At 44.5% G+C, this 13,785-nt stretch overlaps 2 protein-coding genes across 27 annotated transcripts in view; one reads left to right on the top strand and one right to left on the bottom strand.

The window, feature by feature from the left end:
- GLDN (gliomedin) overlaps positions 1 to 13,785 on the top strand; it is a 162,786-nt gene that overhangs the window by 53,047 nt on the left and 95,954 nt on the right. Inside the window, exon 1 of one of the 21 annotated variants that reach the window (XM_001926781.5) lies at positions 4,461 to 5,259. The exons of 19 other annotated variants lie outside the window; for them this stretch is intronic. In XM_001926781.5, the coding sequence (XP_001926816.1) occupies positions 4,897 to 5,259 (363 nt within the window). In that variant the 5' untranslated portion in view covers positions 4,461 to 4,896. Of the gene's footprint in view, positions 1 to 4,460; positions 5,260 to 13,785 lie in introns of those variants that run through there. One more of the 21 variants, XM_084970073.1, reaches the window with a different exon arrangement.
- Positions 1 to 13,785, bottom strand: part of LOC403333 (cytochrome P450 family 19 subfamily A member 1) — a 188,118-nt gene that overhangs the window by 151,983 nt on the left and 22,350 nt on the right. The gene's annotated exons all lie outside the window — the stretch shown is intronic.

The following is a 13,785-nucleotide window of genomic DNA, read 5'->3' as shown; positions in this document are numbered from 1 at the left end:
AGAGATATAGGGAAAATTTGAAATAGCACTTCTGTGTAACCTTGGACAGCTCCAAACCTAACAGTGATTGGGCTTCTCAGAGGTCTAAGAAAACATAACTATGATAGGTGGAAATCTATGACTTGCTCAACTTAGACCAAAATCTCATTAGGGAAGTAATATCATCTAACCTTTTTCCCAACCTTAAGGATAACCTGATTTGGTGGTCTCAGCCTGAAGCACCAAAGGCTGACTTCTCAGAAAATACCTGTTGGGTATTACACAAAACCCTCAGCTAGTGTCAAGATTAGCCAAATCATCTAAATGTTTGTCATGGTTCTATTTTTCAACTACCTTTGAATGTGCAGTGAAAGAAAAAGTGGTATTTTCTAGAACTCAATATTTTCTTATTTCATTTGGAAAAGTGGGTTTAAAGGCTGAGATTCAGCCTGATGGGGTTCAGAGATCATGTAGTTTCTTTAGCAGCAGGAGCCACTGCAAACCCTACAGTGAAAGGTAACCTTTGGAAATGAATCTCTGTCATCTGTCATCCACTAACCCAACCCAGACACACACACATACAAGCACACACACTTTTAAACCCTCACTCCACGAGGGCTCCCCAATTCCTCTTGCAATAAACACCCCAGCCCTACCAGGTCCCACCCTCAGAGTCTGGCCCCTAACTCAGTCTCCAGCCTCATTTCACTCCCTTTCCTCCTTGTTTCCAGTGCTCTCCATGCTGCAGCCACGTTGGCCTTCTTATGACTCCTCATATCGGCCATGGTACCTCCTTCCATGGGGCCTCACACATGCCGACCCCTCTGCCTACAACACTCTCAGCCCCACTGTCACCTAGTTAACAATGACTCATCTTTAGATTCCAACTCAAGCACCACCAGTTCGTCTGGGAAGCCTCCCCTGACTCCACATTCCACACCCAGGACAGATTCCTCAGTGAAGCAGTCACACAGAATCACACTCCTTTTTTTCAGGGCATCTATCTCCTTGTCTCATTTAGAATTATACCCTTACATCTGTGATTCCTTGGCTAATTTCTCTCTCCCCACTTAGACTGTAGACTTCAGGAAGAAGGAATGGTGTCTGGGTTTGCTCTCCATCTTTCCTAACTCCCAGCATTGGTCTTGGCAGATAGTAAACACCCAATTTGTTGAATAAGTGGATAAATGAATGGTTGAACGAATGAATGAACGAACAAGGAAAATGAGAGAATTTCTAACTTTGGTTGGGTCGCTTGAAGTATCTTGGGGTTAAAATGTAGAAATGGGGGGTTAAAGCCATAGGTAACTGGGTGGAAGATAGATGTACATGCTGGCAACTGTTAGCAAGACTTCCTCCCTAACCAGTGGCAAAGAGGAAGGGTAGGGCTGGGGAGGCAGTGGAGCACCATCAGAATTCATGGCCAAACTTTGAACCAAAATACCCTAGTGCCAGGTGTCAGAGTAAATGAAAATTATTCACTTCACAATCAGGAGAAAATGCCATGGAATTAAAGTTGGACTATATTCTTAAATTGGATTTATTCTCCAGGTCCCTAAAGTTAACCAGCTAGATTCATTTTGTAAGGACCATTCTATTTAGCCTTTGGAAATGAAGCATTCACCTTTTAATGGAAAAACTACTTCTCATTGTAAAGGTAGCACATGAAGTTCTTGGCTTCTTTGGTCTCCAGAAAAGGAAACTCAGATATCTCCCCATGTTCTCACTGAATCTTCAACCCCCTATGTCAACAAAGCAGATCAGATTAATAGCTAAATTTATTTGTTAATAAGTAGAATTGCCAGCTCATCCAAAGAATACTAGGCAGTGCAGCCTACATAGATGTATCTACCTCTCAAAAAGTCCGGGAGGTTTAGGAAGCCGGAGATTGAAGGGCCCCATGTAACCAATCTCAGAGCCACTGTATTCAGACAAGAGGCCAAGTTTACCCCCCACTCCAAGTTCTGTTCCTGAAAAGGCACTGGCAATCATTGCATCAAATATTCCTATGTGGCACAAGCCCCTGCTGTGATGGACACAGTGAAGAGGACCCCTTTCCTTAGACATACTACAACTGAGCTAAGGAAACAAGATCTAAGAGTTCCCATTGTGGCTCAGTGGTTAACAAATCCGACCAGCATCCATGAGGACACGGGTTCAATCCCTGGCCTCCCTCAGTAGGTTAAGGATCTAGCATTGCCATGAGCTGTGGTGTAGGTTGCAGACACGGCTCGTATCTGATGTTGCTGTGGCTGTGGTGTAGGCCAGTGGCTACAGCTCCATTTGACCGGTAGCCTGGGAACCTTCATATGCCTCAGGTGCAACCCTAAAAAGACAAAAGACAAAAAAACAAAACAAAAACAAGATCTAAAGTAAGAGGGTGGCCAACAGCACAAGGCACCGTATATGGGTATCTGACTCAATTTCGTTAGGAAAGCATGCAGGGCGCTGGCGCCAAGAGCAGCGCCACGGTGGCCAGGGCACCGTGCAGACCCCATTCTGCGCCTGGATGGCCTTGCTCCTCCAGCCATGCTCTGTGCACCAGGCAATGCTGGACCGCTTTCTGCCAGGGCAGCCTTTATATGCCACAGGCAAGCCGTGGGCTGCTGGCAGCACCGTGCCTCACGCCGTCCTTTAGCCAGGCTGGCAGGGCAGATTGGAGACAGTGGTGGTGGCCTCCGAGCAGCCCAGAGGGACAAGCTGAGGATGAGCTGGCTTTCCCTTTGCCCCTTCCCTGCCCATCTTTTGGCCTCAGTGCAATTATCTCAGGCACCCCATCCATCCCACTGTCCATGACTTTTGGCCCTGTATCCCAAGAGGGGCAGCATCTTGGCCTAAGGTTGCCAGATAAAACCTGGCTGGTTCCACGAGGAACTGGAACTTCATTTGTTCTACTGGCTGTGGGCTCTGAACCAGAAGGGGTAGGGATGTGTGTGTCAGACTACACTCGCTCTCCTGAGCATCAGGCAGATAGCCTTAGAAGGAAGGTGGGGCCTGTTCTGCGGCATAAGCAGAGTTTCATTCTTAAGCCCTGCCATCACTACACACCCCATTTCACATAGCCATGCCCTCACCACACAGACTTTTGTTCATTCATTTGTTCATTGAAAACATAATTACTGAATGGCCATTTTAAGCCAGGAACTATGCTAGGTGTTACAAGAGACAGGATTAAACAAGATGTGGCCTCTAACCTCAGGAGCTGTATACTCTGTTGTTATGGTGGGCACTGGTAACAGATGGTCAGGCAATAGTAACTGTAATGAATGTTAGGTTAAAGAGGAGCTCAGGAGGCTGGCTCCATGGGACTCCAGCTGCTCACACTGCAAGTTGCTTGTCTTATTCATTTCTGTACCTCCAACATTACTGTACACACAAAATGCTCAGTAAGTTTTTTCTGAGTTAAATGAAGATCGTACTGGGGCTGACTTCCAACTCTGTTTTTCTGTGGATTCCCCCCATTGGTCTTAAGCTTAACAATTATCATCCTAATCCAAGATGGAAAGAAATGTGTGTACATGGCAATTCTTCAAATAGGTCATATTTGGAATGAACTGAATGAAGTTGTATCACCTCCATCCACTTCTAGACATCATATTCCCATAGTTGAGGTCCTTCATGAACCACTTTGGGCCTTCATGTTTTCCTGATTCCTCATCATGGATGCTCTTTTAAGAATATGCAAGTTGGTCAATGTTCTGATTAAAATTCAGGGATCCAGACCCTGACACAGAACCTTGACAGCTCCAGCTGGCTCAGTGGCAGGGAGCCACCGTCTCTGAAATAATGGGCTGTGGAAACAGCAATCTTGGTTTCTAGTTGCCCCCAGGGAGGGAGACCCATTCCAGAGAAAACTGAGAAAGACAGAGTGAAGAGATCCTCTGAAGAGACTGAGAAGTGACTCTGCAATGTGTGTGTTGGGTGGGGGTGGGCAGCAGGGAGGACAGTGGTCCTTGAGGCACAGCAAGCATGTGAGCGAACAAGAAATGGAGGGACAGGAGGCATGAGGGAACTGCCCCCTCAAGTAAGACAGCCTAAGTAAGGTCCAGAAGGGTCCTGGCCAGAGTCCCAAACCTTCACCCAGAAAGCACCTCAGAATTGGTCCAGAAAGGTCTTGGGACATGTTCCAAGCCCCCGGCTGGGTAGCAGCAGGATGGGGTAAGAACCAGGTCCCTGATTTCCACTCTGGCGTTTTACTCTCATCCCCCTGCTGCCTCCCAGATATGGATCTCATCAGAGAGTTCTTGGCCTGTCACATCCTGAAAATCTCCCTTCACAAATGACTCCTGTTTGCCATGCAGGACCGGGCTTTTCTGGTTCTGATGTATGGCTTTTTTAACTCTCCGTTGCCAGCTGTTTCCTGTCTCTAGCTATCCCCTTCCTGGGAAAGATTGAGTGGGGTCTTCAGTGACCACATGAAACCTTGTGACCCTAGAGAGGAATTATAGGCAGCCTGGACCCAGCCCAGCAGCAAACCTCCCAGAGACAGTGGGCACATGCCTTGGCATCTGGGCATGCTATCTTTTTCTCCAGAGAGGGCAGTGGGGGTAGGGGGAGGAGTGGGTGGAATCCAGCGATTTCTCAGGCCATAAGAATTCCTGCTCTCCCCCTCAGTCTGACCCTCATTCTGCCCGTCTGGGCCACGGCAGTGCCCACGGGCAGGGCAGCCGGGAAAAGGAAGGAGAAGCGGGTTTGCTGGTTTGCTTAGCTAGGCACCGGGAGCGTGAGCTCTGCCGGCCCCTCCTCCGCCTGTCCCTCTGGGCTGCTCAGGCGCCACCACTACTGTCCCCAACCCGCCCTGCCAGCCTGGCCAAAGGACGGCATGACTCACGGCGCTGCCAGCAACCCACGGCTTGCCCGCGGCATATAAAGGCTGCCCTGGCGGGAAGCGATCCAGCATTGCCTGGCGCGCAGAGCATGGCTGGAGGCGCGGAGCAAGGTCGCCGAGGCGCGGAATGGGGTCTGCGCGGCGCCCTGGCCGCCGTGGCGCTGCTCTCTGCGCTCAATGCTGCGGGCACGGTGTTTGCGCTGTGCCAGTGGCGCGAGTTGAGCGCGGCGCTGCGGGCTCTAGAGGTGCAGCGAGGCCGGGAGCTGCGTGAGGACAGCGCCCTGCGCGCTTTCCTAACGGAGTTGAGTCACGCGCCACGCCAGGCTCCCGCGCCTCCCCCAGACCCTGCGATTGCTGCGCGCAACAAGCGCAGTCACGGAGGGGAGCCCGCCCAGCACATCCGCACAGAGAGCCATGACATGCTGATGATGATGACCTACTCCATGGTGCCGGTAGGCGAGGCTCCGCTCCTGGTGGCGCCCCCCACCGGGGCGGGCAGTGTACAGTTTGGGAAGAGAGTCCCAGAGGCCCTCTCCTCCCCTGGCCAGATGGCAGGGTGCCATGGGTAGAAGCCCTGGGTGTGAGCATGCTGGGGAGGTCACCTTGGCAAGCACCTTAGCCTTCTGGGGTCAATTTCCTCATCTATTAAATGGGTGAGGGGGTGAAGGCATAAGTCTTCCACCTCTGACGTCGTTTAGGCTGCAGATAAATGAGGATAGTATGCAGTGTTTTTAAGAGTCTACTTCCTAACCTTGGATGTAAGTTTTTATCTCCTGGTGTGATAGGAGCCACAGCTGGCCCCCAGACTCTGCCTGTGCAATTCATAGGGGTCCCCTGAGAGCATGGAGGTGCCATTTCTGAAAGAGCGCAGGCTTCTTCAATAAAGGGATTCTTTCCCTGGCATAATCTAGTGGTCTGCCTTTTCACCTGGTTTTGGCTCATCCCCAGGAGACTGCTGACCTAATGGTCTCCGTTGAGTGAAAACAATCAGCCTCGATTTTACCTACCCCCTAGGATCTTTTTGCTGAGAAACTTAATTCTTGGGTGTAAAGTGGTTACAAGTGGGAGAAATCAACCCAGAGCAATTTTCTTAAAATGCAATGTAAGAGCTAAGTAAGTTTCGTTATATAAGCTCCAAGTAGTCTATGGAACTTCAGACAATGTCAGTGTGTACCCTCACAGGTGCATACATCTAGGGCGAGTCAATGGATTTTCATTGCACTCCCCCCAAAAGTTTTAGGAAACACTGCTCTGAAGTCTTTAAAGTAAAACCTCAAAAATCTTTTTTTCTAATTTTAACTTTCTTCGCTTTTGCTGATCTTAACTCAGTAATTAGCTAACAATTACATTTAGATCACATTGCAGTTTCCCATTCCATTTCATTAGCCATTACAACTGCTGTGGTCTTACGTCACTTTAAAATTACAAAGATTTCAGTTCTGTCACCTTATGTCAGGTGTGAGCCATACTTCCTAGGTATTTGAAGACAAATCCACTTAAACCTGTTATCAGAAGCTTTTAAATATCTTACATGAGCTGAAGTGCTTTTAAAACTACATGGAAATAATACACACTTTAAACACATCTTTTGAGAAAGGTCACATTTTTCAATTCCTGGATTCATTTTTTTATCCATGTTACTCATTTAAAAATCTGAGCCCAAGCAAAAAAATTCACAAAAGATCTCTGTAAAATGAAGAACTCTCCTTAGGAGAACTCTTTCTCTTGTCTCTCCACCATGCATTTTGAGGGATTTTTGAAACCATCTGAGAAAGATGCATCTGAACATCAACATTTTATACTTTTAAATCTGCTTTTAAGGTAGAGGCTCATATATTCAAATTGCAGTCTCTTCTGTCACTAACCCAAGAAAACACAGACTCATTTCTGTGTCAATATGAAAGCTAGATTTAACTACCACACCTGCTCTATTGCAGGTCAGAGAGCAGAAACATGACATTCATCAGACTGAGAAGTTCTTATAGATTATCCCCAACTCATCCCGAACTTGCAGTATATGTGCTTTGACCTCTTGGAGCCACTGAAGGACTTTCCATGCAGACCAGGAGAGAGGAACCCTCATGTTCCTCCTGGGAGTAGTTCTCAAACAGTAGGCTTGGGAATCAAGTGGGAAGACATTAAAAATACAGATCCCAGGGCCTCACCCTCAGATCTATAGAATCATAATCTCTAGAACTGGCTTCCTTAAGAAGCTTTCTGAGCCCCATTCCCCCACCCTCCCAACCCCTTGGTGAGTTTGATGTAGGTGGTCCAGGTGCCACACTTTAAGAAATACTCCTCTAGACCACTGCTTCTCTATCTTTAATGTGCACATGAATATCTTGGGGATCTTGTTAAAAATGCAGATTCTGATTCAGAAGGTCTAAGCTGGAGCCTGAGATTCTGTATTTGTAACCAGCTCCTACTGACATCTTTGCTGCTAGTCTAGAACCATGCCCATTCTGGAGCAGTAGTTGCACATTCAAATCATCTGGGGAGTGTAAGCGTGGCTGAAGCCTAGTGCCCACCTCTAGAGATTCTGAATTAATTGTTAGGGGTTCACCCTGGGAGTAGGTGCCCACTCATCAACAGGAAGGACCTTGGCATGCCTTCTTGACCACAGTCAGCTGTGTTAAGCATCTCACTCTCACCAAGTCCCCCATGAGGTCTCTGATTGAGGCAGAGGGACCAGCTTATTTGGGGAAAATACTTTTACTCAATTTTAGCAGCGTTCTTACCACTCACCTTTGCAGATTTTTTTCATCTTTCTCTCTATTTTTCTCAGAATAAAAAAATTATTCACATGAGGAAACAATTTTTAAAAAGAACTTTCTTGGGGGCACCTTGACTAGAAAAGTTGCTAAGAGAACTATTTAGTATACAGCGAGGAGACCATTGTGCCCACTTCTTAAGGTTGAAGTCTATGCCTTCCCCTGCCTTTTTATACAGCACCAGTAGGTATGAGGATGAAATCAGAGGTCCCCCCACGGAGGTCTCATGTCCTTAGAGATCTAGGACAAAGTAAATTGTATGCAGACTAACTTTCAGCATTTCAAAAAGTCTTCCAAAATGGCTCATTTATCCAAGATGAGCCTCCTCAAGCCAATTGATACTTCAAAGTTCTGTTCTTTTAGCTGAAAGTACATCAACTCAGCATGGTAATTCTGGTTAGCACATTCTGACCAGAAATTTAAGACTTTGTTAAAAGGGGAGCATAACTGATTAGTACTTAAGTACATGGAGTTCCCCTCATGGCACAGCGGAAATCAATCTGACTAGGAACCATGAGGTTGTGGGTTCAATCCCTGGCCTGCTCAGCAGGTTAAGGATCTGGCGTTGCTGTGAGCTGTGGTGTAGGTCGGAGACGGCTCGGATCTGACTTTACGGTGGCTTTGGCGTAGGCTGGCAGCCATGGCTCCAATTAGACCCCTAGCCTGGGAACCTCCACATGTGGCAGGTGCAGTCCTAAAAAGACAAAAAACAAAAACAAAAACAAAAACAAAAAACCCTCAAAAAATACCTAATTGGTACTTAAGTACAATTAGCTTAGTACAGCCAAACACATTAAATCTTTAAAGTAAGTAGGTGCTTTGGATAAAAGTAATAGAAGGGGCCCTGGGTACAACTGAGCTAGATCAGTAACAGGAACCCATCTGCCAAGAGCTCCTGCAGGAGATGCTGCTTTTGTTTAGTCTCCACTCCCTCCCCATCCCTCTTCTCACTCCTCCTCACTTTAGCTGCTCTCTCACATCCCCTTCGTCGTCTCACCCTTATTGATGTTCTGATAGTTTTTATCATCCTCCCTAAAATCTTGGGTCAAGCACCCAGTAGGAAAAATATTTTACTTCTCATAATGTGTGCCTTACCAAGCTCTAAATGGATCAAGGATTTACATTAAAAAAAATGAAACTCTAAAATTGCTAGAAGAAAATATAAATTTATTTTTAATCTTGGAATAAGGAATACTTTTCTTCCAAACTGACTCAAAAGCCAGAAGCATACAATAAATAAATAAATTTAACCACATTCACACACACAGCAATAACAAAATGGCATGGCAAGCAACAACAAAAACAAACGCACCATAAATAAAGGCAAAAGATAAATGACAAACTGGAAAGAAATACTTGCAGCTCATATCATACATAAAGGACTAATTTTCTGAATATATATGGCAGTTCTAGAAGTTGATTTAACAAGAAAACAAGAACTTAATAGGGAAATCTGCAACAGAAATAGGAATCCCATAGGACTGTGGAACAGATAGTTTTCAGGAAAAGAAACACAAATTTCCCTTAAACATGTAGGAAAAGAAATCTTGATTTAAAAATGCAAATCACAACTGCTCTGAAATATAACACCTGTCAGAATGACAAAACTCCAACAGTTTGACAATACATTCTGTGGGGGAAGCTGAAGAGAAATAGATATGCCCTCACATTGCTGTTTGGAGTGCAAAATGGAAGGCAATTTGTCAATACCTAAAAAAATTACAAATATATTTACCCTCTGACCCAGGAATCTCGCTTGTGGGAATTTATCCTGCACAGCAGATTTTGTCACCTTCGAAATGACATATGCTCATAGTTATTCATTGCAGAATATTTCTAAAAGCAAAAGACTATTAGCCTATGTCCATCAATACAGGACTAGTTAAATAAACTGATCTACACACCCATTGGGACACTAGGTAGCTGTAAAACAAGAGTGAGTAAATTCCCTATGTTCTGCTATTGGAACAATCCCCAGGATATAAGTGGCAAGATAAGGCAGATAAATATATTTTTTTTCATATATACATTTATTTATATACATATATTTTTATATATGCACATATATATTGTGTTTATATATAAATATATAGTATTTGTATATATACATTTATACATTTATATACATTTACACATTTATATATTATGTTTATATATTTATATATTTATTTATATATTGTATTTATATACATACATATATTTATATATATATTATATTACCTTGTGTAAGAAAGAAGGGGAAAAAATAAATGAAATTAACAAAAGTGCTTACCTAGAAAGGATGGGGATAAGGTGGGAATGAGCCTTTCACTGCATAGCTGTGTGCATTATTTGCCTTTAAACTATGTGATTGTGTTACTATTATAATGAGTGAAAAGCCGCTAAGCATAAGATTACCTGGCAGCTGCCACTGGGCTAGGGGGCCATAGGGCACAGTCGAGACTGTGCCAACCCAAGGTTAATGTTCTCTCTTTAAAGGGGAGGCTTTTGCTGATAGTTGCCGTACAAGAACGAGAGCCCAATGTGCCTGATCTTTTGATTTTGTCAAGAGAAGTAACAAATCTGGCTTTTTATGTGGAATCTCTTGGCTTTTAAGTATTGACAAAAATTCCTAAAAAATGTTTTTTAATTGGCTGACAGTGTGCTAACCAAACAACACTCACATTGTTAAGGGCCATGTTAAGACTTGCAGGCTTGGTTTGCAGCAGGCTCATCTCACAATCATGTGTGGTTTTGAACAAAAATGGCTTTATTTAGTTCCACCACAATCCTGCCCCCACCACTGATTCCCCAGCCTGATTCTGAAAGGCTAATAGTATCTCTGCCATTGTTACCATTATTGTTGGTTGAGTGGAGATGGTTTTTTGCATTTGGTTTGGTTTGTGTTTCATTTTGTTTTGCTTTTGGCTATTTCTAAACATCAACTCCACCTTCCCTGGTTGGAGATTTCTTATCACTGCAGCTTTTCAAAATATGTGCTCCAATTCTGAGGGTCGTTCTCAAGGAGAAAACTCCAGCTGTGTTAAGCAGTCATGTGTTGTAGCAAACAGAGCTTTTTTCTTTTTTTTTTTTTTGCATATGGAAATTCCCAGGCTAGGGGTCGAATTGGAGCTGCAGCTGAGGGCCTAAGCCACAGGCACAGCAAAGTGGGATCCTTAACCTATGGAGCAAACTACAACCACAGCTCACTGCAACGCTGGATTCTTAACCCACTGAGCAAGGCCAGGGATCAAACCTGCATCCTCATGATCCCTAGTCAGGTTCGTTAACTGCTGAGCCACAATGGGAAATCCAAACAGAGCTTTTCTTGATGAATGCTATGAGGTACACTTGTATGGATCTATATATTATATCATTTACAAGGAACAAAAACCATACTACCTGTAGTCATAGCTCCTGTTTGCAAAGAGTCTATTGAAGACCCTAATGGGCTGTGGCAGCGATACCTGCCCTCCCTTGGACTGGGTCACTTCCATGATGTAAAAGCTTAGCATTTAGACCAGGTGTTAACAAACTAAGGGCTAAGATCAAATCAAGCCTGCCACTTGGTTTTGTGCAGCCTATGACTTAAGAATGACTTTTACATTTATAAATGGTTAGGAAAAAAATCAGAAGAGGTGTAATATTTCATGACACATGAACATTATATGAAATTCAAGTTTCAGTAACCATAATCAAGTTTTATATCCATGCCCACTTGTTTATGTATTGTCTGTGGCTGCTGTCACATGACAACCACAGAACTGAGTAGTTGCACCAGAGACCAGATGGCCCACAGAACCTAAAATATTTTCGTCTTGTCCTTTTACAGAAAAAGTTTTCCAAGCCCTCATTTAGGCAGTGGTCCCTGGGAATGGCCAGTAGGGATTTATTCCTTTGGAGAGCTAAGCTACTAAATCAGGGTTGTTCTAACCTAGAGTTAACCCTGGGGTTTAAGACCTCTTCCAAGGAAACAGAGTCCAGGACAGACCTGACCTGAGAGTATGGTTTCACTTTGGAGGGATGCTGTTGAGCTGAGATGGCCCCTAAGCCTTGCTCCTTCTAGGCTGACTTCGCAAATCAAGAGCAGTCAGTGTTAGACAGCTTTTAATCACTGACTTAACCCCATATCTAGGCCTTGTTTCACACCCCATCTATTTTCTTCACTTGAGAAACTTTATCCCACTAGGTGCTGTTGTATGCAGTGGGCTCTGATGAGAGCTCAGAGGCCTTATACAGCAAAACTAAAAAGACAGGGCATAAAAGTAATGCCAAGTCTGGGTTTCCGTGGCCTTCCTCAAAGCAGGAGGAGCGCTTGGGATGTCACACCTGACACTGTGGGGTCAGTTTGCACATCACAGCCATTGCCAGACATCATTTAAGGGTAGGAGAGTACTTGAAGCTACATCTCTGCAGAGACTGTGTCTGGTATTGGTACTGTGAACCCACCTATAAACCTCACTCCCACATCAGGTCATGATGGTCTGTGAGGAGGGCAAGAGAGAGCTGGCCCCAGAGCTACATCCTTCAGGCACTTTCTTCACTAACTCGTATTTTGCACACATGGAAATAAAATAATCAGTGTAGATGTATAGCTGTGATTCTCTAAGGACTTACGTAAGAAATAAGTAGGTCCAGACTGAACATCTGGACCCATGGAGACAAGGAATTTGTGTTGACCACATGAATAGCATTCAACTGTTTGGACCTGCTCTCAGATCCTAGAGCTATTCAAAAGCTTCTAGTCTTTTCTAGCCAAAGCAGTCGAGGTGGAAGCAGCAGGAACAAGACTTGAAAGCCTTTATAGCTTAAGGATGGATCTTCTGGGCCTGGTGAATTGTCCACTCTCATCTTTATTTGCTATTTCCCTGCCCTTCCTTCAACCTTCACTATCTATCACTGTTCCAGGGATAAATTGAAAATTTACTTTTGGCCATGTTCCTCCCATCCCAGAAAAGTGCCATTCCACTCTAGGGAGAGAGCAGAATCCCTCAGATCTGCCTATTATTTTGTTCTGCTCAGTAGATGCCAGGCTGAGAGATTCTTGGGCAGAGGGCCCTTTCTGGGTGAATTCCAGGACAGTTTTGCCAGTCATGAGCCTTCCTGTGCCAAGGGGCTGTTCATCCTTCTCAGTGCCCTTGTCTCAGGATCTCTCTTTGACTGGTCCAGATTCACCTCCACATGGTGCTGCCGCCACCTTCAGCCCTATGTGCTTGCCCTTAACTTGAGCTGGGATTCCTTCTTCACTTGGGTTCCCAGCTGTATTCTCTCTACCTTAGCTTCCCTGAGGTATGTTGTAACGGTGAGCAGAGTGGACCTGAGAGTCAGACAGATTCACATTCCGGGCCCACAGCTTGGTAGCTGGGTGACCTTGGACAAGTCTTTTAACTTCTCCAAGTCTCAGTTTCCTCCTCCGTAAGACAGATAATAGTATGCACCTCATCAGGTTGTTAGGAGGTTTAATGGAAATGAGGGAAGTAAACTACTGTGCCTGGTATACTCAGATTTCTAGTAGTGGTCTTTGTTGCTGTTACTGAGATTAATCGCTGTTATTTTATGAGGCAGCCCTCCATGTCCCATGCCCTCAGCATCTTGTTTCTAGATTTACTCTTTAATCTCCATTTCCTTCAGAATGCAAAGTTCTCTGTTTTTTTATCAGCTGCTGTTTCAAGATAATATTTAGCCTCTTGAAGCCTAGATTGGCATCACAGCAACCTAAATCACCTTGTCATTGAAAACAAAACAGGATTAGCCTTGATATGGCAACAGGGCTTCTATAGTAGTCCATGCTTTCTGGGACCTCGCAGCTTCTACAGTAATTCATGCTTTCTGGGACCCCTTCTTCATGGCCACTTATTACGAGGTTTGACACCCACTAAGAGAGTCATCTTCATCCCCTTCTGATCGGCATAGCTATTCTTAACTTCCGTTGATTCCTGTTAGTGGCAGTCCATAAAAAAGTTTTGGATGCCTTCATTTGGAAAATTGACAACATGTGAATAGAAGGTAAAGCAAAAAACTTTCTAATAAAGGAGAACAATTTATTTCTTAGGGGTCTCAAGTTCTCCAGGATATGGGAACCTTTGTTACAACTATCAAAACAGTCTTTTTAAAAAAAGCTATTAGAGTATAGTTGACTACAATGTTATACTAGTTTTGGGTGTACAGCAAAGTGAATCAGTTATGCATATATACATATACATATATACACATATATGTATATATATC

The sequence above is a fragment of the Sus scrofa genome, chromosome 1 (genome assembly GCF_054392235.1).
Source record: "Sus scrofa isolate SSC_HxYL_T2T_F1_AM1 chromosome 1, Sscrofa_HxYL_maternal_Yorkshire_Landrace_v2.0, whole genome shotgun sequence".
NCBI lineage: Eukaryota > Metazoa > Chordata > Mammalia > Artiodactyla > Suidae > Sus > Sus scrofa.
The sequence above is the reverse complement of the archived record's forward strand: the minus strand, read 5'-3'. Positions and strand labels throughout refer to the sequence as shown.